Genomic DNA, 25,850 nt, shown 5'->3' with positions numbered 1-25,850 from the left:
ACAAAAAATGTATTTTGGGGGCATTCATTTTAATTTGTGCTAAGCGTAAGATGTAATATTCCATTTCATGGATTCTAAGACATTACCTACTGATTTTATAACATCCCTAAAATCGGCATGTGTCTTACAAAAATATATGTCACCCTTTAACTGACAGCACTTTTTCTCTTTTAGGAACTCATAAAATCTTGAGCCATTGGTAAGCACATCTTAGCTTCAAAGATAAAACAGTGTATCTTGTGTGTTCCTACTTCTTTCACTGAATTTTTAGGACCCATCCATCTTGCTATGCACATCCAAAAGGTTTTGCTTCTAAGTGCTGCCTAGTACTCCAGGAAAGCATCTGCCCCACTTCACCTCTCTCCTTAGCCCCATTTTGCCTCTCTCCTCTTTTCTTCCAAGTCACCACCTTTTCTCACCTGCCTCACTGCAGTAGCTTCTAACCTTTGTCTAGACCCTGCCCATAGCTATCCCTTTAAAATATTGAATGAGGCTGTGTTACTTTCAGCTGAAAACTCTGCAAAGGTTCCCATTTCACTCAGAGTAAAGAAACCAACGTCCCAGTCCCTCTGAGCACATTTGTCACAGCTCTCTTACATGTTCACTCAGCCCCAGCCATGTTGGATTGAGCAGCCCAGGCACGCTCCACTTTACAGCCTTTGTGATGGTCCTTTCTCTTTCTAGAAAATTCTTCAAGATATGCATATGGCTCTCTCCCACATTACTTTAAGTCTCGGGTCAAAACAGTCAGAGGAGCCAGTGTGATCCTGGAGTGCTCCTGGCCGTGCCCAGCTCAGACCCTGCACTGCGCCTGCAGCGTCACTTTCATGCAGAGGAGCCATTTCATGTCAGCAGAACTCCACCTGGCCACCCAATGACTGGTATCAACTTGAAATTTGTTGATTTTGTAGTTCAATTTGCAAATAGGCTTCAGTTTTTATAGCTGTATGAACAACCAGGCATGTGAGGACTTCATACCTAGATAGATATGTATATATTATAAAGAAACATTTAACCTAAAATAATTCAAGTTAACAATGGGGGTCCATGAGGATTTTGATAAAATGCATTGCTGCATTACTCGAGTGTGATAAGTATTGTTATATAGCATACACAGGCTCCATGCCATGACAGAGATACTATATGGGAAAAAAAGGTAGAAAGACACACTGTCTCTTGCACACACTGCTCCTTGACTGGGAGGTCCAGAGTCTCATCACAGAAAACAGGTCCATGGGCCCTGAGCTCAACTGTATAAGTGTCCTTACAGAGGAGAGGCAGAGTGGGATCTGATGCATAGTGAAGAGGAGGAGGCGATGTGTCCCCAGAAGCAGAGACTGAAGTGACGAGCCTGCAAGCCTAGGAAGACCGGCAGCCACCAGAAACTGGAAGAGTCAAGGAACAAAGTGTCTCCTAGAGCCTTTTGAGGGAAATGCCCTGTGGATACCTTGATTTTAGCTGTGTGAAACTGACTTCGCATTTCTGGACTCCGGAATTGTGCAAGAATAAATTTCTGTTGTTTTAAGCCAGCAATTTTGTGGTAATTGGTTGCAGCACCCACAGGAAACTAATACAATATACAACATGGACCACATAAATCTATATGTAATAATAACAATGTATTGGGATTAAGAAAAAAGAATTAAAATACATGGCAACAGTAACATAGTAGACTGACAGTAGGTGGTGACTGAAATTTATTTGCTCAAAGAAATTCCATTGTTTAGAAAGGTAAAGATATTGAGGGAATTTAGACTTTCCTGCAGAGTAGAGGACTTCCAAAATGGAGAATTAGAAAAAAGAATCAACAAATAAAAAAATGCAAGAAAAAATGCATAAAATAATTAAGAAAGTATTAATTACAGGAAAATTAATTATTAATTATAGGAAAAAATAGAATAAAGGAAGCAAAAATTGTTTTATTGAATGACTAATAAAACTGACAAATGTCTATGAATATTGGTTAAGAAAAAATAGATGCACAATAAGTAACATTAAGAATAAAAACCAGGGCATTATTATGTAAACATCAGGCATTAAAATGATCAGAGGACACTGAATCATTTAATGCCAACGAATTTGAAAATATATAGGCAAATTGATAGAAAATTAATTTTTCAAAGCTGACTCAGAAAGAAAAATAAAACTCAAATAGTTCTACACCCATTAAAGAGGTTCAATCGAGGAGACTTCTGGGCGAAGATGGTGGCTTAGCAATGTGTGTGTTTTAGTTCGTCCTCCATAACAACTGGTAAATAACTAGAAACAATACAGAACAGCTCCCGGTGCCACGTCAGTGACTGGACACACGGCGTACCCCAGTGTGGACCAGCTGGACCAGCTGCGAGCACCTCCAGAACCGTGAGTTCCCCAAGCCGCAGCAGCCGGTGCCCCACCCCCATGGCTACTTCCCAGAGGGGAAAGGAAAGGACTTTACCAGCAGCAGGGGCTGAGCCCAACCAAACGCCAATTGTGGAATTAATTAACAAATTCTGACTACTAAAAATAGGCCCCCAGCTCAGGTGAACCTGGTCAAAGTGGAGGTCGTTCATTTTTGCCTCAGTGCCAAGGGGGCAGGGCTGACAGAAAAAGGAAAAAAAGAGAAGGAAACAGAGGTTTTTTGTGGCTGTGTTTCTGCAAAGGCTTGACTGTCTTTGGGTACAGCAGCAGGACTCCTCAGGCTGCAACTGCCCCAGGCATAGGCAGAAACAAACTCGTTTTGAGGGCTTGTCTGGAACCTGTGCCTTCCCCAGGGGAGGGGTGAAGCCCAACTCAGGTGGAATCCCTCTCTCAAGGAAGTCAGACACCAGGGCTTGGTAATTTGAAGTCATTAAAACCAGCCTACAACCTCTCCTCTGTCTCCACCACACCCCCAGCCAAAGTTAAAGGTACTGCATCATCTTATGCTGGTGGGACCTGCAGGCAGACAAGCACCACATACTGGGCAGGATAAGAAAAACAGAGCCCAGAGACTTCACAGGAAATTCTGTCAATCTGCTGGGTCTCATCCTCAGGGAAAACCAACACAGGTGAATCTTTCCTCCTCATAGGAAACCAGTTTGGTCTGGGAAAATCCAGCCGGGGTCTATAATACCTATGTAGACCCTCCTCAAGGTGGGGGGGAAAAGGCACCATACAAGCAGGGCAAGAAACAAGAAAACAAGAACTGAAAAATTCTCCTATGTTAAACAAAACCTAAGCTAAAGGTCCAGAAAAAGCTGAACTGAATGTCAAAGAACAGAGAGACAACAAATTCATCCAGCAAGAAAACCCTAGGTAAAAGAAGTGCAAGCAATCTCCAGAATAAACTAATTAAGGTAATTAAATGCCTAGACGCCAGCAAAAAAAAACAAATCACACTAGGAAAATTGAAGATATGGCCCAGTCAAAAGAACAAACCAACAATTCAAATGACATACAGGAGCTGAAACATTTAATTCAGAATATATGAACACACATGGAAAACCTTATCAAAAACCAAATCAATGACTTGAGGGAGGATATAAAGAAAGCAAGGAATGAACAAAAAGAAGAAATTGAAAGTCTGAAAAAAAATCACAGAACTTATGGGAATGAAAGTCACGGTAGAAGAGATAAAAAAAATGGAAACCTATAATGGTAGATTTCGAGAGACAGAACATAGGATTTCTGAACTGGAGGACAGAACATCTAAAATCCGGCAAGAAAAAGAAAATATAGGAAAAAAATGGAAAAATATGAGCAGGGACTCAGGGAATTGAAGCACAATATGAAGCGCATGAATATACATGTTGTGGGTGTCCCAGAAGGAGAAGAGAAGGGAAAAGGAGGAGAAAAACTAATGGAGGAAATTATCACTGAAAATTTCCCAACTCTAATCAAGGACTTAAAATTTCAGATCCAAGAAGTGCAGCGTACCCCAAAGAGAATAGATCCAAATAGATGTACTCCAAGACATTTACTAATCAGAATGTCAGAGGTCAAAGAGAAAGAGAGGATCTTGAAAGCAGCAAGAGAAAAGCAATCAATCACATACAAGGGAAGCCCAATAAGACTATGTGTAGATTTCTCAACAGAAACCATGGATGCGAGAAGACAGTGGGATGGTATATTTAAATTATTGAAAGAGAAAAACTGCCAACCAAGAATTCTATATCTAGCAAAATTGTCCTTCAAAAATGAGGGAGAAATTAAAACATTTTCAGACAAAAAATCACTGACAGAATTTGTGACCAAGAGACCAGCTCTGCAAGAAATACTAAAGGGAGCACTAGAGACAGATATGAAGGTAGAAGAGAGAGGTGTGGTGAAGAGTGTAGAAAGGAAGACCAGGAGTAAAGGTAAAAAGAAGGAAAATTAGAAGGACATATAAAAGCCAAAAGGCAAGAAGCCCAGGCAGTGAGAACACTGATGTTGATGGATTAAGCTTCCCAATTGGGGGACATGGACTGGCAGAATGGATTAGGGAACGGGACCCATTTATATGCTGTCTCTACTCAAAGGACACGAGGGCAAGGACACAAACGGACATTTGCACACCAATATTTATAGCAGCATTATTTACAATTACCAAGAGATGGAAACAGCCAAAATGTCCATCAACAGAAGAGTGGCTAAACAAACTGTGGTATATACATACGATGGAATATTATGCAGCTGTAAGACAGTATACAGTTATGAAGTATGTAACAACATGGATGGACCTTAAGGACATTATGCTGAGTGAGATTAGCCAGAAACAAAAGGACAAATACTGTATCATCTCACTGATATGAACTGACATTAGTGAATAAACTTGGAGAATTTTGTTGGTAACAGAGACCATCAGGAGATAGAAATAGGGTAAGATATTGGATAATTGAAGCTGAAGGGATACAGACTGTGCAACAGGACTGAATGTAAAAACTCAGAAATGGACAGCACAATACTAACTAACTGTAATACAATTATGTTAAAACACCGAATGAAGCTGAATGTGAGAATGATAGAGGAAGGAGGGCTGGGGGCACAAATGAAATCAGAAAGATAGACGACAAAGATTGAGATGATATAATCTAGGATTGCCTAGAGTGTATAATGACAGTGACTAAATGTACAAATTAAAAAAATGTTTTTGCATGAGTAAGAACAAAGGAATGTCATTACTGCAGGGTGCTGAAAATTGATAGTAATTAATATTTTAAAATTTCAACTTATGTGTAAGACAAAAGCAAAAAATGTTTATTTGATACAAAATTTATATTTTGACTAGTGCATTTCCTAATATAACTATGTACATAGTTTGACTGAATGCCATAAGTACTAGGAATCTCAGGTAGGACATGAGATTGTGTTGGTTTGTCCACAGTGATGCCCCGATAAATCCCAGAGTGATTTGAGCAGTGAATAAAAATGTATTTGCAAAGTCCCCTTGGGGGAATGGTGAGAAAAGGGGAAAATTCAACTTCCCCAAGTTGAATTCTTGATATTCTCACAAGCAGTCTGGACAACCAAAGCTATAGGCTGAGCCCTCAGTCTTGGGGTTTGTTCATATGAAACTTGACCTTACAAAGGATAGGTCAAGCCTATTTAAAATTAGGCCTAAGAGTCACCCTCAAGAGAGCCTCTTTTGTTGCTCAGATGTGGCCTTTCTCTCCAGCCAACATAACACGCAAACTCACCACCCTCCCCGTCTCTACGTGGGGCATGACTCCCAGGAGTGTGGACCTTCCTGGCAATGTGGGACAGAGATCCTGGAATGAGCTGAGACTCATCATCAAAGGACTGAGAAAAATCCTAGAATGAGCTGAGAATTAACATCAAGGGATTGAGAGAACCTTCTCGACCAAAGGGGGAAGAGTGAAATGAGACTAAGTGTCAATGGCTGAGAGATTCCAAACAGAGTTGAGAAGTTATCCTGGAGGTTATTCTTACACATTAAATAGATATCACCTTGTTAGTCAAGACATAATGGAGAGGCTGGAGAGAACTGCCTGAAAATGTAGAGCTGTGTTCCAGTAGCCATGTTTCTTGATGATGATTGTATAATGGTGCAGCTTTCACAGTGTGACCGTGTGATTGTGAAAACCTTGTGTCTTATGCTCCTTTTATCTACCTTGTCAACAGATAAGTAGAACATATGGAACAAAAATAAATAATAGGGGGAACAAATGTTAAAATAAATTCAGTTTGAAATGCTAGTGATCAATGAAAGGGAGGAGTATGGGGTATGGTGTGTATGGTTATTTTTTCTGTTTTGTTTTATTTTTCTGTTGTCTTTTTGTTTCTTTTCTGAATTGATGCAAATGTCCTAAGGAATGATCAGGATGATGAATCTGCAGCTATGTGATAATATTGTGAATTACTGAGTATATATGTAGAATGGAATGATCACATATTGGGAATGTTTGTGTTTTTTTCTGTAATTTTTTTAATTAATAAAAAAATTTTAAAAAAAACAAGAGGTTCAATTGACAGTGAGTAATCCATCCAAAAATCAACTCCTGACCCAAATGATTTTCTTGGTGAGTTCTAAACAAAAAGCTCAAGGGAAAAGTTGGAATTTCAGACTTATAAAAAGATTCTAGGAAATATAGAGAATATTTCCTGTGCTGTTTTGAAGCTGTTATGTACCCCAGAAAAGGTCATGTTCTTTTAACCCATTCCTATTCCTTTTGGTTAAGTTATTTCTATTGAGATGTGACCCACCGCATTCCAGATGGGGCTTAACCTCCTTACTTTTTTTGTGTGTGTGTGGTTTCGGTTTTTTATTTACTTTTCTTTTTATTAATTAAAAAAATTAACTAATAAAACAATTAGAAATCATTCCATTCTGCATATATAATCAGTAATTCTTAATATCATCACATAGTTGCATATTCATCATTTCTTAGTACATTTGCATCGATTTAGAAAAAGAAATAAAGACAACAGAAGAAGAAATAAAACGATAATAGAGAGAAAAAAAAAAAACAAAAAAACTATACGTACCATACCCCTTACCCCTCGCCTTCACCTACCACTTTTCAAACTGAATTTATTTTAACATCTGTTCCCTCTGTTATTTATTTTTATTCCATATGTTCTACTCTTCTGTTGATATAGTAACTAAAAGGAGCATCAGACATAAGGTTTTCACATTCACAGAGTCTCATTGTGAAAGCTACATCATTGTTCAATCATCATCAAGAAACATGGCTACTGGACTGAAGTCCTTTTCGAGAGGATAAAAGATAAAAAAAGTCCAGAGAGCTCGGAGAAACCCCAGAGAAGCTGAGAGATGAAATTAAGAGACGATCCTAGAGAAAAGCCTGGAGAAGCTAAGAGAGGATCCACAGAAGCTCACAGAGGAAGACACTGGAACCAGAAGCTGAAGCTGGGAGAGAGGGACCAGCAGGCACCAGGCATGTGCCTTCCCATGTGACAGAGGTGTCCCAGATACCAGCAGCCTGTCTTCAGAGTTCAGGTACTGTCCTGTTGATACCTTAATTGGGACATTTTCATGACCTTGGAACTGGTATTTTTAAGCTAATAAATCTCCATTGTTTAAGGCAGTCCATTTCTAGTATATTGCATTTTGGCCACTTTAGCAAGCCAAAACATTTACCAAATTACTTTTGAGGCTAGCATAACCCTATATTAAATCCAGATAAGGAAAGCACAAGACAGAATAATTATAGGGAAATATCATTCATAAGCATAGATGCAAAAACTATTTAGCAGACTATATCCAAAAATCTATTTAAAATATAATGTATCATGACTAAATTTGGTTTATTGCAAGAATGCAAGGCTGGTTTAACACCAGAAACTCATATCAAATTCCTCATTTAACAGATTAAATGGTAAACACAATAGATGCAGAAACAGAATTTTCATAAAATTCAACATCCATTCATAGTAAAAGCAAATAGCAAACTAGAATTAGATAAGAACTTTTTTTAAATGGATAAATTGTATCTTAAAAAACTCTACATCAGGGGCGGGCCGCGGTGGCTCAGCGGGCAAAGTGCTTGCCTGCTATGCCGGAGGACCTCGGTTCGATTCCCGGCCCCAGCCCATGTAACAAAAACGGAAAAACAAAATACAATAAAACAAGAAAATGTTTGAAGATGTTTCCCTTTCTTCCTTCCTTCCTTCCTTCTATCCTTCCTTCCTTCTCTCTGTCTTTCCTTTAAAAAAAAAAAAAAAAAAAAACTCTACATCAAACATCATTCTTAATCATGAAGTGTTGTTGGCAGCTTCCCCTCAGGAAAAAGACAAAAGTGTCTACAATTAGTATTTATATCCCACACTGTACTGGAGGTGCCAGTCAACTCACAAAGGCATGAAACAGAAATATTAATAAACGTGTTTAAGGATTGGAAACAGAAACTAAGCTGCCATCACTTATTTTTGATTTAGTTCTCTATATAGAAAAGTACATAAAGTCTAAGATAAATTATTAAGATTTATAAGAGAATAGAGAATGCTGTTGGATACAAAGAAATACACAAAAGTCATTTTTTCTTCTACATGGAACAAAAAAGTAGAAAAATGAGTTTTAAAAAGATACCATTGACAAAAACACAAAAATACTAGGTACTTAGGATTAAATCTGAGTAATAAAATAAAGACATGCATGATTAAAAAAAGATCTCATCAACTGTAAAAATTTTCCACACCAAAGCAAGTGTTGGTGGCAGGGTGGTATATGGGGATCCTGTATTTTATGCATGATTGTTCTGTAAACTCACAGCTTTTTTTAAATAAAAAATTTTAATTAAAAAAGATTAAATTGGGTGGGCCATGGAGGCTCAGCAGGCAGAGTTCTCACCTGCCATGCCGGAGACACAGGTTCGAGTCTTGGTGCCTGCCCATGTTAAAGAAAAAAAAAAAAGGATGAAATCTGAAACAAATTTGCATGGAAAAAATGATCAACCACTATTGAAATAATACCTCGATAAATGGAAAGGTATACTATGTATATATATACATTTTTTTTTTTTGCATGGGCAGGCACCGGGAATCGAACCCAGGTCTCCGGGCATGACAGGCAAGAACCCTGCCACTGAGCCACCGTGGCCTGCCTGGTATACTATATTTACTGGGTAGAAGATTCAGTATCATAAAGATGCTGCTATGCTCCAATTGATGTTAGATTTAATACAATCCTAATCAAAATCTCAAAAGACTTTCTGTTTTTTGTGTGTGTGTGTGTGTATGTGTGTTGTGGAAATGCAAAGACCCAATAAAGCTAAGGTACTCCTGAATCAGAGCAAAACAGGGAGATTTGCTTACCAGATAAAGACGTATGTTAGAGGTATAGCTATTAAATCAGTGTAACACTGGTATAGGAATAGACAACTAGACTAGTGGAACAGATGAGAGGGGGAAACAGACTCATGTATCTGTGTACCCTTAGTAGATGATAGAGGTGGAACTGTACTATAGTAAAGAGAGAATGGGATTTTTAATAACTAGTACTGATTTAGTGGTTATCCCTACTTTTAGAAAATGAATCAGAACTGTACCTTTCTACATGTTAATAATAATTCCAAGTGGAATAAAACTCTAAAGGTGAAAGGCAAAATGAGAAAAACTTTTTAAGGCCATAGAGAAAAATTTTTTAAAATTAAAATTTAGGTAAAGTTTTCTTAAACATGACATAAAAAAATATGAGAGCAAAAAGGAAAATATTAGACTAACTTCAAAATTAAGAATACTTATGTGCTGGCTTGAAAATGTCATGTATCCCAGAAAAGCCATGTTCTTTTTCCTGATCCAATCTTGTGGGGGCAGACCTATTGTTTAGGTTGGAAACTTTGATTAGATTGTTTCCATGGAGATGTGACACACCCAATTGTGGAGATGTGGCTCTGCCCATTCAAGATGGGTCTTAATTAGTTTACTGGAGTCTTTAAGAGAGCTCACAGAGAGGGAAAGAGCTCAGAGCTGACACAAGCAAAGGCATTTGGAGATGCAGAAAGAAAACACCTGGGGGAAGCTGCAACCAGAAGCCGAAGGACCAGCTGGTGCCAGCCACATGCCTTCGCAGCTGTCAGAGGTGTTCTGGATGCCATTGACCTTTCTTAAGTCAAGGCATCTTTATCTGGATGCCTTAGTTTGAACATTTTTATGAGCTTAGAATTGTAAACTTGTGACTAATAAATTCCCTTTATAAAAGCCAACCCATTTCTGGTATATTATATCCTGGCAGCATTAGCAAACTAAAACTGATTTTGGTGCCAGAGAAGTGGGATGCTGTGGTTTGCAAATGTCAAACATGTTGGAAAAGCTTTTTTAAATGGATAAGGGGAAGATTCTGGAAGAATTGTAGGAGTTTCAGAGAGAAAACCTAGAATGCTTTGAAAAACTGTTGGTCGAAATGTGGACTCTAAGATACTTGTGATAAGGTCTGATAATGTGGTAGAGAATTTGGCAAAATTAAGTGCTGGCATCAGATAGTAGGCAGAATTTGAGAATGTTGAACTTGGATATTTAGCAGAAGAGAATCCCAAACTAAATGTGGAAAATGCAGCCTGGTTTCTATGTGTAGCTTATAGTATTTCAGGGAAACTAATACAATAATGCTTATTTACTTATGAATTGGCGTCATCTTTAAATGTCAAGGTTAAAGAAAATAGCCTATAAGTATCCAAACAGGAAAAATAAATACACGAACAAGTTAATTACCAATGAACAAACATTAAATTTGTCTCAGTCAGGTCCAGGCTTAGGAAAATGAAGAAATAATAATGATTCAAAGACTTGCTCCAGTTTATATAAAAATAATTATAAATTAATAACTCAAGAACCGTGAAAGTCTTGACTTTTTTTCCTGTGGGTTCATGGTCCTGGAATCGAACCCGGGTCTCCCACATGGAAAGTGAGCATTCTACCACTGAACCATCCATTCACCCTCAGTCATGACTTTTAAAGTCCATTATTTTAATAATAGTCCAAATAGTCTAAAATAGTAGTCTAAATTATGTAAAATAATAGAATTATATTTTAATAGCAGGTGGAAGTTTAAAAATAAATGTATAAAGGTAAGTATAATAGTTGCTATATTAAGTAATTATTATACTACATTATAGTATAAAAGCTATAATTTATAAGCTGAATGCAAAAGCAAAGTTAATCAATCAAAAATACTTTTATGTGATAAAAAAGAGTAACACAATAATCACATCGTTCTCAAAACACAATTAATTAATAAAAACCAGAAGGAAAGAAGAGAATGATGAATTTCAGACTGAGATGAAGCTGGATGAAACAAGAGCAAACATTATGGTTTATCTTACATGGGGTTGGAGAAGACTCAAAAATTGTTTGATTCTCAGATTTGGTAATTACAAAAATGTAGGGAGTATTCTATTTTTTCTTAAAGTTTATCATTATAATACAGTAAACAAAGCAAACAAAATGGGATCCATATTATATGAACTAAGAAACATAGAAAAGAGCAAGTAAACATAATAATAAGATGAAAAAATAGACCTGAACATATCCTTTATGCTGATAAATGTATAAGCTTCAATTTTCCTGTTAAAAGTAAATAAGCATCCAGTTGTAACAAAAATAAAATCCAGTCATTTTACTGGCTTTACTTAAAAGTTCACAACTAAAGCAAATGGCACAGCAATCCCAAATATGGGGTAAAGGCAGCATTAAAATACAGACAACAAATGTTGGGGTGAAAAATTAATAACAGACTCTTTAGAAGCCAAGGCGAGAAAGAACTTAACAGGTCGTGAATAAAAGGTATATCCATAATGAAGCTATGGCAATAAAGAGTCTCTGAGGTGCATGAAAAACTATCATAACATATACAGCAAAAATTATAACTGTGAGCTTTTACATGACATTTATTTCTACTAGCTTATCATAGGGCATAGCCATATTCTAATCAACTTTGAAAACTTAAAAAAAAAACACTTTGTCATGGATTTACTTAGACTAGATATCTGGTATCTATTTGGGTCTTTAGATTCTGAAGGTAAAACACTGGCTAAAGAGAGTTGGTGAAAAAAACAAAATCCTGGCAGATTTTTTGTAGAAATTGATTTGCTGATTCTCAAATTTATATGGAAATACAAAAGATACAGAATAGGTATGCTACAGTCTTAAGGAAGAGAAATAAAATTGGAAGACTTAGGCTGTTTTCAAGACTTACTTTAAAGCTATATTAAGACAGTGTATTGTTGGTAAAAGGATAGACAAAGACCAATGGAACAGAACTGAATATTTAGAAATGGACTCACACATATACTGCCAATTAATTAAGAACAATAACAATACACAATAGTGAAATTCAATGGGAAAAGGAAAATCAAAATGATGTCATAAGAATATATGAAATGGGAAATACAGTCATAGCCATCTTTGGAAAATACAATTTCTCACAGAAAAAAAAAAGCTAAGTTTTTCTTCATTAAAATTAAAAACTTTTGTCAAATGACACTATTCAAGAAATGGAAAGAAAAATCACAAACCGGGAAACAAATTGTAATATACGCACACACACACACACACACACATATATCTGAAAAGAGATCTTATATACAGAGTATATAACAACATCATTAAGGCTACAACTCAATAACAATTAAAAATGGGCAAAAGTCTTGAACAGAATCTGTAATAAAAAAAAAAATCTAAGTATGGCCAATAAGCATATGAGAAGATACTCAACATCATTAGTTATGGGGAAATGCAAATTAAAACTACAATGAACTACCACTAGAATGGCTGGAATTTTAAAAATTGACAGTATAAATCTGATGAGGATGAGGAGCAACTGGAGCTCTCAAATAGAGCTGGTGGGCGGGTAAAATGGTGCAATCACTTTGCAGTATTGGTAGTTTCTTCAAAGTTAAACATACGGCTACCCTATACCCTAGCCATTCTACTCTTTCCTGAGAGAAATGAAAGCATATGTCCACAAAAGACTTGTACAAGAATGTTTGTAATAGATTTTTTTCATAATAGTGCCTAACTGGAAGCAGCCCAACTGTCCATCAAAGAAGAATGAATAAACAAATTGTGGTTTATTCATACAATAGAATACTATTCAGCCATAAAAAATAAACAATGACTGCTGATATGCATGATAATATGAATGAATGTTAAAAGCACTAAGATTTGGGGTCCAATAAGCCAGACACAAACACAAAAGAAATACGTACTGTATAATGCTACAGAGATTTCAAGAACAGGCAAGACTAACTAACCACTAGTCATCGAAATCAGAACATTTGTTGGGGGTGGTGGCAGGGATAGGGGATAAGCTATTGTCTGGAAAGGGACAAGAGAGAATTTTCAGGGACGATGGAAATATTTTGTACACTTAGAGATTTGTGCATTTTACTGTATGTAAAATATTCCACACGGGTAAGAAAATAGAATAATAAACCTGCTTATGAGATGACCAGTCCCTGACCTCATGGAATTTACAGTCTACAAAGGGAGGGGCCACATTTGCTTGTTCACTGTCCTAGTCCCATCACAGAGCGCAGAGCCCAGCAGATACTGCTACTCCGCCAACGTCTGCGGGCGGATAGGGAGCTACAGTGGAGAAACAAGGGACAATGTTGGTAAATTCAGGGCTCACTGGCTCATCACGATCTTTCCCTCCCGTCTCTATTTTTTCTTAAATATTTGCTCTTCACTCTGATGAGTATCCCAATTGCTAGTCGACTGTGTGGACGAGTGGAGAAGGACTGCTGTGTTTTGAACCCCAGGCTCGACTTGGCACATGGATGTGTTGTAGCTTGGCTGGAGCAGCAGCCAACCTCCTCCTGGGGACAGGCTGCATCTGAGAGCTGGGCCAACTCTTCTCAAGGACAAGAATGGGCCAGCCAATGGGCTTGGACTGGCATTATTTTGAGACTTTAAAAGTGTATTTCATAAAGCATGGACAATTCAAATTTGGACCAGGAAATTCTACCAGACCATAATCATCTAAAAAAGAGCCTGATTTTGAGTAGCACAGCATTCTTGTGTGCTTTCCAAAGTTTTATTTGTCCAGCTGACTAAATATCTAAAGTGAGGACTAGTCCAGCTTAAATTACAACACTTGCGCGAAATGAGAGAAAACCAAGAACAGAAGAAAGAGACTGTATATATTTTTATCCAAGTAGAACACTTCTAGAACATTTCAGGTGAATCAAGTACTAAAATACTCAAAGTTAGCAAGCCCCAGATTTCTATATAAATGTAGTTAAAAACTGGAATTAATTTAATATTATCTTGCCAATGTCAACAAAAAGATTTTAGGCTGTAAGTTTTTTGAAGCAAGAATCACATTTTTGATTTCTCAAACATAGTCTTTCCCACAAACCTCACTTAGGTCCCCAAAGCACTTAACATGACACAGATGCTCAGTAGAGTCTGCGGCATGTTGGTCTACTTATTAATTGAAATTTACCGCATGTATTTCTATACTAAACATCATCTAACTTTACAATTAGAACCTCCAAATAAAGACAAGAAGACAAACAGTTTAAAAAATAGTCAGTTCTTTAGGAAGTTAAGTATAGACTTACCTTATAACCCAGTAACCCCACTCCTAGATACCACACAAAGAATTGGAAGCAGGGCCTTGAACAGATAATTTGTACAATGATGTTCATTGCAGCATTAGTCACAATTGCCCAAAGATGAAAGCAGCCCAAGGGTCCATCAGCTGATGAATGTATAAACAATATGTGGTATAGACATGCAATGGAATATTATTCAGGCATAAAAAGGAATGAAGGTCTGATATGTGAGACAACATGGACGAACCTTAAAGACATTATGTTGAGTGAAATAGCTAGACACAAAAGGACAAATATTGTATGATCTCACTCGTACGAAATAATAGAATAAGCAAATTCAGAGTGCTAGAATCTAGACTACAGGTTACCATGGAAGGGGGTGGGTGTAGGGAGTGGGGAGTTAACATTTAATTAGTACAGAGTTCCTGTTGGCGATGGTGGAAGAGTTTTGGTAATGGGTGGTGGTGATGGTAATGCAACATTCTGAATGTTATAACAGCACTGAAGTATATATTTGAATGTAGTTAAAAGGGGAAATTTTTGGTTGTATACATGTAACTAGTATGAAAAAATATTTAAAGTGTCTATGGTAAAAATAGTCATAATTTTTTTCCTAATTATGGAATAAGGTTTTGTATGCAGGTGACCTCTAATCTTCATGCTTTTGAAGCCTTGGTAGGAGGGAAAGATGCTCTTACCTCCTCTTCCCCTTTGGAAGTGACTGGATACTTGTCCCTTGAGCTGTGTTAGCTCCCAGCCTTCCGGTCATGCCCACAAGTAGAGTGATACTCCTCAGCAGAGTGAGCCACCCCTCCTCTGAAATCCTCACTTTCCTCTTACAGCTCACCAATGTATTATAATTATCTGCTCATGTGTCTTTATCTCCCATCAGACTGAGCTCTCTGGCTTCAGGGATCCTGCCCTATGCCTCAGAATCTGGTAGAGTGAGCTCCATGTACTATCTCCAGAGCCTATAGCGACAGAGGTTCAACAGATGTTAAATAAGAGCAGAAAGACACAGGCAGGTGTAGTCAAGGAGACAAATGGTGTCTCAACATTGCACGTACTTACAGAATAATTGAAGGACGTGTCCGCAAGCACTGCGAACTGACGGAATAGCGTGTGTCTGGTGAACATCTCATCCTTAAGGACATGAAAGCTGAAATGAAATAGTGAACTTCAAATATATACAAAGCGTAGGATAGTTCTGTATCAAATATAAATATAGATAAGTATTACGTTTATTGTTTAGGAACAAGGATTTTTAGTGCAAGAGAAAAAAGAGACAAGTAAAAATGTAAAATATTAATGGAACGTATGATTGTGAAAATCTTGTGTCTGATGTTCCTTTTATCCAGGGTATGGACAGATGAGTCAAAAAATAAGAATAAAAAGTAAATAAATAATAGGGGGGATAAAGGGTTAAAAATATTGGGTAGATTGAAATACTAGTGGTCAATGAGAGGGAGAGGTAAGGGATATGGGTATATGAATTTTTTATTTTTTATTTTTCTTTCTTTTTCGGGAGTGATGCAAATGTTCTAAAAGTGATCATGGTGATGAACACACAAGTATGTGATGATATTGTGAGCCATTGATTGTATGCCATGTATGGACTGTGTGCGTGTGAATATTTCTCAATAAAAATATTTTTAAAAAAAGACCAACGATACTAAGTGTTGATGAAGATGTGCAGTAAAGATATACAGCCACCTTGGAAAGGAGTTTGGCAGTTTCCTCTAGAGTTTATCACACAACCTACTAATTATACTACCAGATATTGACCTGAGGAAATTGAAGACTTGCACTCAGATGTTCAAAACAGTTGTAGTCATAATTGTTAAAAACTAGAAACAACTCAAATGTCCATCAACTGGTGAACAGATACACAAATTTTGGTATATTAAAAAAAATAAATAACTACTCAGCAAAAAGAGGGAATGAACTACGACACCTGCAACAACATGAATGAGCCTTAAAAACATTATGCTAAGTCACGGAAACCAGGACACAAAAGAGTGCACATATACACAATTCCAGGAAAGGCAAAACTATACCAGTAAAAAGCAGATCAGCAAAAAAGGGCATGAGGAAATCTGGGGTGGAAATGTCCTCTATTGTGCTTGTTGTGGTAGTGCCACAGCTGCAAATGTAAGTCAAAAATCAGTTATTCACTTAAAATTGGTGAATTTTGTTGTGTGTAAAATTTCATACCTCAATTAAAATTAATTAAAAAATATGAGAAGAAAAAACGTAAAATACTAGTATGAACTTATGACATTTTTCCTCTTTAAAAATACATATTTTCCAGCTCTGAAAATTTCCGGAAGTAATGATAGTGCAGCAGCAGTGACCGCCTGCAGCCCAGACTGTGGTTTAAAAGACATTTCTCACTAAAATGACTCAGCAATGACTGTGCCTACATGTAGGCAAAACATTTTGGGCAGTTTATTGCAACAAAAATTAAGGGAGGGATCACAAATTGATGAGTCCATGCCAAACGAACACAGGAATGAACTTAAAAGGACTTCCACTGACTTAAAATTGGAGAAATTGAGCATTAAAATAAGGACTGTAAAGCATTGAAACGCAGCAAATATATTAGAAATCTAAGTTTTTGATGCTACTAAATAACCCTTATTGGACACCATTGGGAGTTGCTAAGGCCTTAAGTCATCACTCTGAAGGCTGATAAATCAAGGGAGAGAACCAAGCATTTATCCTGCCTTTACCGTATGAATTTATATTAGAGGGCAACCAAGGGTCAGTGAGGGAAATCTCTTTATGGACAAATTCTGGCTGATGATGCAGAAAGAAGAGTAGAAGTTAAAGTCACCATTTTGCACCCCCTAGGTCAAATACTGAATCTAGACAACAACCCTCAGTGGATGATATCGCCTGCAGTGAAAAGTCGATGGGGAATATTATAATGAATGGACAGGTCAGGCTTACATCGCTGAGCCTGCTGATCAATCTCACCATCACTTGGAGCAGGACAATCACACATCATTTTGTGGAAAGTAAATTGTTACATTTTTCTGAAAAATAACTTGGCAAATGTGCTAATCTACACCTGTGTTTATCTACGCTGCTGTTCAATACCTTTCTAAAATAAAAGCAAAGGAATAAAAAAAGTTATAAAAACTGCAAAGAACAAAGAAAAAGGCATTGTGTGCCTTTCTGGTAGACCAGATGCCCTTGAAGGACTCTGCTACAGAAAACAACCAAAAATGCATTTAAAAAAAAAGACTTTTTAAAGGCATTGTTTAACTAGCAAGAAAATATGAAAATATCAAAGGCTGAAAATAGAGTTGAAAACAGGAATTCCTAGAGAAAGGTGACCACATAAGCTGGCTATTGTCGCAGCATCATCTGAAGAACCCCAGTAAATCTGAATTTCCTTCTTTGATGGCCATGTAGGGTGCAGGAGACAGGGAGCTAAGGAGACATCACCAAAAAGCTGAATCAAATGGCTACGTTTCCAGTCTCAGAATAAACCAGAAAGGCACTTCTTATAGAAGAGAACAGCAAAGAGACTTAGAGTTTCATCCTGGGGAATAGGAAGAGAAAAATCCTCTCGTGAGCATTTGTAACCACTGTCCTCATATGGGTTAGTGACCCAAACTCACAACTTTTGAATACTTTGAAAAACTTCAAGCCAGATTCAGCTTCTAGAAGTTTCTAGAAGAGGTAGACTAGGTATTTGGACCAATCCTGTGAGGACCAAAAAAAAAAAGCTGGACAATGCATTTTTAAAATCTGCTTAAGGGGAACAGAAAAAAAGATAGTGAAGACTGACTAGCCAGGGTATAAGGGATGATAGAGATACAGGGAGATGAGTTCTCTGAGGTTGTTACTCCCTCCCAGAGTATTTAGAAATTTTAAGGAGACACGGAGAAGTTGAGCAGCAGTTTTGAAACACTTGAGAGGCCAGGAGAAGGGACACTGACTCCAGGGCTGGACAGGGCAAGGCTGGAGAGTCACGCCATGCTTTGGGTTGGAACACTTTGGGTCTGTGTGTTGAGATTTACAGTGAATGGCAGAAGCAGACGTAAATCTTCTCCAGAGAAACTGGTCTCATCCTAGCGCTTAAATTATCTCTACAGTTTTGCAAAAACAAAATCTGGCACACAATGAAAAAATGACAAGGCACACAAGTAGAAAAAAACGACATGAACAAAACCATGAGAAACAAGAGAAACCAGTAAAGGCCTATGGCACTTCCTGATATTGGAGTTAGCAGATGCAGAAAGTATTCACCTCTCCACAGAAGACGTGTCTGAGAATGGCCATTGTGAATTGGAAACAAACCAAAACGCCCATCAAAATTAAATGATTAAATAAATCATGCTAACTTCATGCAATAGGTTATTACGCAACACCATATAACAGCATGACAAATCTCACAAACATAAAGAAGACTGAAATAAACCCAAACGTCTATAAGAATACTTAATGTACACTCCAGTCATGTAAAGTTCAAAAAGCAGGCACAACTAAAGGAATGTTTTGGGAGGCATCCTCACATGGTGAAACTATTTTAAAAACTCCAAGTCACTACTATAAAAACCAGACCTCTGGTGAGGGACGGAGAGGCGTGAGTGGGAGGGGCCCTTGGGGAGGGGTGCATTTCCGACCTGAGGCTTGATCTCTTTGTTGGCTTGGAAGCCCACTACCGTATGTTTGCCTTGTGACCATTCATTGGGAAATACATTTTTGTTTTGTGCCCTTTACAGCCAGTGTGTTTTATTTCTTAATAGAAAAGTTTATAAATCTTAGCATATGCAATTTTTAAAACCTCAACATGCAATTTTATTTTTTAAAGTCCTCAGATGGGTAGACTTCCTCATTCTCCTAAACAGCTGGCAGAGGCAGATGTAGTTGGAGGTTGATACCTTCAACAAAGGCTTCAGAAATTTTCCGCAGATAAAATTCTAAAGAACATTATGTCACAGTTAAAAAAACCCACATACACAAGGAAGTGGACCATCATGAGTGAGAGCTGTAAGGAACAACAGGCAGAAGAATGAAACGCACTGAGACTTTAGATATTGGAATGATCAGTATGGATTATAAAGTTACTATGAGAAATGAAAGGAGGGATTACAAATTTAAGTAAGAACTAAATGAATATCAAGATGATCAAAATATTTGAAGAAGAACAAAATAAGGTTTCATAAAGTAAAAAATATATCTGAAACGAAAATCTCAATGGGTACTTGAAGTTGAAGTTCAGATCCAGAGGCAGAGAGGATCACTGGGCTAGAATACAGATCTGAAAAAGTTATCCAGAGTGAGAGAGCGAAATGACAAATGAATGATGATTTAACAGGCAAAGAAAATTACAGCTATAAGTTCTAACACATGTCAAAATGGATTTGTAGACAATGGGGAGATGTACTGTTAAAATAGATTATGGCTGGGAATTTTCCTGAATTAATGAAACCACTAATCCTCAGATTCAGGAATGCGAAAGAATCAAATGAAGGAGAAATAAAAATAAATCCATTCCTAGTGGCACTGGAGAGATTTTTTGGAAACACTAAACATAAAGAGAAGATGTTTAAAAGTAATCAGAGCAAGAAAATGGAAAATAACAAGTGGTCAGCAAGCATGTGCACAGAATGGAACCCTAATATATCGCTGGAGGAAATGTAAGATGGTGCAGCTACTTTGGAAAACAGTTTGGCAGTTCATCAAAAAGTTAAGCTTAGGGTTATCATATGATCCAGCAATTCTACTCCTAGGGACTAGGGACATATCCAAGAGAATTGAAAATAGGTATTCAAACAAAAGCTTATACACACATGTTCATAGAGGCATTAGTCATAATAGCCAAAAATGGAAACAAATGTCCAGGAATTGAAGAATGGAATAACAAACTCTGGTTTATTCATACAAAGGAATATTATTTGCAATGAAAAAAAATGAAGTTCTGATACATGTTACAACCTAAAATACATTGTGCCAAGTGAAAGAAGCCAGTCACAGAGGACCATGTATTGTATCCATTTACATGAAATGTCAACAATAGTCAAATCCATTGAGATTAAAAGGATATTAGTGGTTGCCAGTGGCTGAGGGAATGGGTAGATTGCCTGCCAGATTTCTTTTGGGAGTGATTCAAATGTTCCAGAATTGGATAATGATGATGGTTGCATAACCTTGTGAATATACTAAAAACCACAGAATTGTACAGTTTAAAATGGTGAATTTTATAGTATGTGAATAATTTAAAAAGAAGAGAACAAATACAAATGAGTGACATTTAGACTGCAGGTTCATTTCTCAATGTCAAAAAGGGAAGCAAAGTGAGAAGGCACTGGAATGATAGCTTCAAGGTCCTGAGAGAAAACACTTATCAACCAGAGCTGTCAACCTCAAATTACCAATCAAAACTATCTTTCCAGTATGAGGGTGAAATCAGGACATTTTAAAACAAAAAGAAATCGAAATTTAAAGGAAGGCACAAAGATGTTGGTAAATAAAAACAATAACTCAGTATATAAAACAACATTTCTAACTTCTAATATTCAAAAAAGCAGAACTAAAATATTGGAAAATAATGGCATATAAGTCAGGATGGGATGATAAGAGTTTGTGTTTTTAGGTTATTATACAATTTGGAAGGAGGAGTGTCATGGTCAGGTTCATGTGTCAACTTGGCCAAGTGGTGGTACCTGTTTGTCTGGTTGGGCAAGTGCTGGCCTCTCTGTTGCAATGAGGACATTTCATAGAATTAAATCATGATCACGTCAGCTGCATCCACAGCTGATTCCATTTGTAATCAGCCAAGGGGAGTGTCTTCTGCAATGAGTGATGCTTAATCTAATCACTGGAGGCCTTTTAAGGAGGATTCAGAAGAAACAGGCTCTCTTCCTGCTTCAGCTGGCAAGCCTCTCCAGTGGAGTCCGTCCAGACCCTCCATCGGAATTGTCGGCTTCACAGCCTGCCCTGTGGATTTTGGACTCTGCATTCCCATGGTCACGTGAGACACTTTTATAAATTTTATATTTGCAAGTATTCCCTGTTGATTCTATTTCTCTAGAGAACCCCAACTAATACAAGGAGGAATATACTAATTACATTTAGACTTTCAACAAATTGTGTACTCCTTTTAAAAACTTTACAGAAAACATTTTAAAAATTTCAGATACAAAGAAAAAAACAAAAAAATTTTTAAAAGAATAAAAATTTCAGAAGTATCTCAAAAATAGCAGATATAGGTTAAGAACTAGTAGAGGAGAAAAACTGAATGAGGAAAATATTCAGATAATATAGACAAGAGCACAAAAAGTAAAAAAAAAAATCACAGAAATTGTGGGAGAAAATTGAATGCACAAGAAAGTGGTAAGATTAATCCTGATCTATTAGTAATCAGAATAAATGTAAAAGAGCAAAGGCTGTACAGTTCAATGTGGTAGCCACCAGCCACGTGTCGTTATTTCAGTTTAAATGAATTAAAATAAAATAAAATTCAGTCTTCAGTTGGACTACCCACATTTACAATGTAAAATAATCATGAGTTTCTACCTTTCTGGGTGGCACAGATAAAGAATATTTCCATCATCACACAAAGCTCTATTGGGTATGCCTAAACTAAATGACAATTAAAGGAAGTTGACTATCAGGACGAATTAAGTATATAATCAAACTATGTGCTATTTAAAAGATAGATAACTGAAATATGTGATGCAGAAAGATTGAAACTGAGAGGATGGTAAAAATACGGAACCAGGCAAATATTGACAACAACAAAAAAAAAGACTACGGTAGCTACAAATGACTACAAGTCAGAAAACATTACTAGAATTGATGATCATTTTATAAAAGGTTCAATTAACAAGGAAGCTATAACAAATCTAAATCTGAAATGATCTAGTTTACATAGTCTCCAGAATACAAACTAAAATTTGACAGACATGAAAGGAAAATTTGATAAATCTACCATCATAGTGAAAGATTGTAACATGTCTCAGTAAGTGATAAATCAAACAGATGAATCAACAAAGACAAAAGACTTGAAAATCCTAAGAAGATATATATAGTGCAATGCACCTAATATTTGGAGAGTCCATATGTTTTCCAATCAGGCAAGTACTGCTTATCAAAATAAAAGGGCATTTAAAAAAACTCTACAAATTCAAGGGGCTGATATCATAGAGATCAAATTGTCAAATATGTTATAAATCAATGATAAAATGATAACTAGAAAAATTCTATAAGTTTAGAAATTAAAAGCCATAAAATTACATATGAGTAAAGAAGTCACGATATAAACTAGATAACATTTAGAGTCAAGTAATAAAATACTACATATCAAAATATGTGAGATTCAGCTAAAGAAGCACTTAAGAGAAATTACTGCCTTAAATTTATATATTAGAAAAAAGCAAGCTTAAAAGTAATGAGCAAGGGAAGTGTGATGGTGACTCAGTGACAGAATTCTTGCCTGCCATGCAGGAGACCCAGGTTCAATTCCCGGTGCCTGCCCATGCAAAATAAATAAATAAATAAATAAAGTAATGAGCTAATATGTATTTAAGGAAGTTAGCAAAAGAAGATAGAAAATCTAAATTAAGAATAAAGATCAAGGCAAAAATAAGTGAAAATCATAACACATACAAAGTTAAAAGTTGGTTATCTGAACAACTAATAACATTGGCAAACTTCTGGCAATATCATCAGGACAAAAAGTGAGAAGGTACAAAAATGTTGAGATATAACCTCTGAGGCTGAAAAGTTTCTTTAAAAATGGTAGCAAACAAACAAACAACAACAAGAAAACGGTAACAAGATGTGGTGGGCAGAATAATGGTCCCACAAAGATGTCCATGTCCTAATCCCAGTAACCTGTGGCTGTGCTATTTCATATGGTAAAAGGGAATTTGTAGATGTGATTAAGCTAAAGAGCATGAAATGGGGATATTATCCTGGATTATCCAGACCCAATATAATGACAAAGGTCCTTCTCAGAGGGGAGCAGAAGGATCAGAGTCAGTAAAGAAGAAAACGATGCACCAGCGAAAGGGAAGACATATGAAGGTGAAGGAGGTGACAATGTGTTGGGGAAGGAGAAGACAATGTGACGATAAAGATGAAGATAATATGCTAATGAAGGAGAAGACAATGTGACGATGAAGGAAAAGACAATTGATGATGGAAGGGGAGGCTGGAATGATGCCAGCAGCTTCTAGAAGCTGAAAGAGGCAAGGAATGGAATCTCCTGAAGAGCCTCCAAAAGAACCAGTCTTGCTACACCTTGATTTTAACCTCATGAGACTCATTTTGGACTTCTTTTTTTTTTTTTTTTTTTTTTTTTTTTTTTTTTTTTTTATTAACGGAAAGAAAAAAAAGAAATTAACACAACATTTAGAAATCATACCATTCTACATATGCACTCAGTAATTCTTAACATCATCACATAGATGCATGATCATTGTTTCTTAGTACATTTGCATCAGTTTAGAGGAACTAGCAACACAACAGAAAAAGATATAAAATGTCAATATAAAGAAAAGAAATAAAAGTAGTAGTAATAGTAAAAAACAACAACAACAAACAAACCAACAAGCAAACAAAAACAAAAAAAAACCCTATAGCTCAGATGCAGCTTCATTCAGTATTTTAACATGATTACTTTACAATTAGGTATTATTGTGCTGTCCATTTTTGAGTTTTTATATCTAGTCCTGTTGCACAATCTGTATCCCTTCAGCTTCAATTACCCATTGTCTTACCCTGTTTCTAACTCCTGCTGAACTCTGTTACCAATGACATATTTCAGGTTTATTCTCGAATGTCCGTTCACAACAGTGGGACCATACAGTATTTGTCCTTTAGTTTTTGGCTGGATTCACTCAGCATAATATTCTCTAGGTCCATCCATGTTATTACATGGTTCACAAGTTTATCTTGTCTTAAAGCTGCATAATATTCCATCGTATGTATGTACCACAGTTTGTTTAGCCACTCTTCTGTTGATGGAGATTTTGGCTGTTTCCATCTCTTTGCAATTGTAAATAACGCTGCTATAAACATTGGTGTGCAAATGTCCGTTTGTGTCTTTGCCCTTAAGTCCTTTGAGTAGATACCTAGCAATGGTATTGCTGGGTCGTATGGCAATTCTATATTCAGCTTTTTGAGGAACCGCCAAACTGCCTTCCACAGTGGTTGCACCCTTTGACATTCCCACCAACAGTGAATAAGTGTGCCTCTTTCTCCGCATCCTCTCCAGCACTTGTCATTTTCTGTTTTGTTGATAATGGCCATTCTGGTGGGTGTGAGATGATATCTCATTGTGGTTTTGATTTGCATTTCTCTAATGGCCAGGGACATTGAGCATCTCTTCATGTGCCTCTTGGCCATCCGTATTTCTTCTTCTGGTAGGTGTCTGTTTAAGTCTTTTTCCCATTTTGTAATTGGGTTGGCTGTCTTTTTGTTGTTGAGTTGAATAATCTCTTTATAAATTCTGGATACTAGACCCTTATCTGATATGTCATTTCCAAATATTGTCTCCCATTGTGTAGGCTGTCTTTCTACTTTCTTGATGAAGTTCTCTGATGCACAAAAGTGTTTAATTTTGAGAAGCTCCCATTTATTTATTTCCTTCTTCAGTGTTCTTGCTTTAGGTTTAAGGTCCATAAAACCACCTCCAGTTGTAAGATCCATAAGATATCTCCCAACATTTTCCTCTAACTGTTTTATGGTCTTAGACCTAATGTTTAGATCTTTGATCCATTTTGAGTTAACTTTTGTATAGGGTGTGAGAGATGGGTCTTCTTTCATTCTTTTGCATATGGATATCCAGTTCTCTAGGCACCATTTATTGAAGAGACTGTTCTGTCCCAGGTGAGTTGGCTTGACTGCCTTATCAAAGATCAAATGTCCATAGATGAGAGGGTCTATATCTGAGCACTCTATTCGATTCCATTGGTCGATATATCTATCTTTATGCCAATACCATGCTGTTTTGACCACTGTGGCTTCATAATATGCCTTAAAGTCAGGCATCGCGAGACCTCCAGCTTCGTTTTTTTTTCCTCAAGATGTTTTTAGCAATTCGGGGTACCCTGCCCTTCCAGATAAATTTGCTTATTGGTTTTTCTATTTCTGAAAAATATGTTGTTGGGATTTTGATTGGTATTGCATTGAATCTGTAAATCAATTTAGGTAGGATTGACATCTTAACTATATTTAGTCTTCCAATCCATGAACACGGTACGCCCTTCCATCTATTTAGGTCTTCTGTGATTTCTTTTAACAGTTTTTTGTAGTTTTCTTTATATAGGTTTTTTGTCTCTTTGGTTAAATTTATTCCTAGGTATTTTATTCTTTTAGTTGCGATTGTAAATGGGATTCGTTTCTTGA

At 36.7% G+C, this 25,850-nt stretch overlaps 1 protein-coding gene across 5 annotated transcripts in view; it reads right to left on the bottom strand.

Annotated features, from left to right (window-relative positions):
* C1H10orf67 (chromosome 1 C10orf67 homolog) overlaps positions 1-25,850 on the bottom strand; it is a 195,678-nt gene that overhangs the window by 19,756 nt on the left and 150,072 nt on the right. For all 5 annotated transcript variants that reach the window (XM_077153972.1, XM_077153976.1, XM_077153963.1 and 2 more), the window contains one exon: positions 15,552-15,639. In XM_077153972.1, the coding sequence (XP_077010087.1) occupies positions 15,552-15,639 (88 nt within the window). The remainder of the gene's footprint in view (positions 1-15,551; positions 15,640-25,850) is intronic.

The sequence above is a fragment of the Tamandua tetradactyla genome, chromosome 1 (assembly GCF_023851605.1).
Source record: "Tamandua tetradactyla isolate mTamTet1 chromosome 1, mTamTet1.pri, whole genome shotgun sequence".
Lineage (NCBI taxonomy): Eukaryota > Metazoa > Chordata > Mammalia > Pilosa > Myrmecophagidae > Tamandua > Tamandua tetradactyla.
This window is presented reverse-complemented; position numbering and strand designations above follow the sequence as displayed.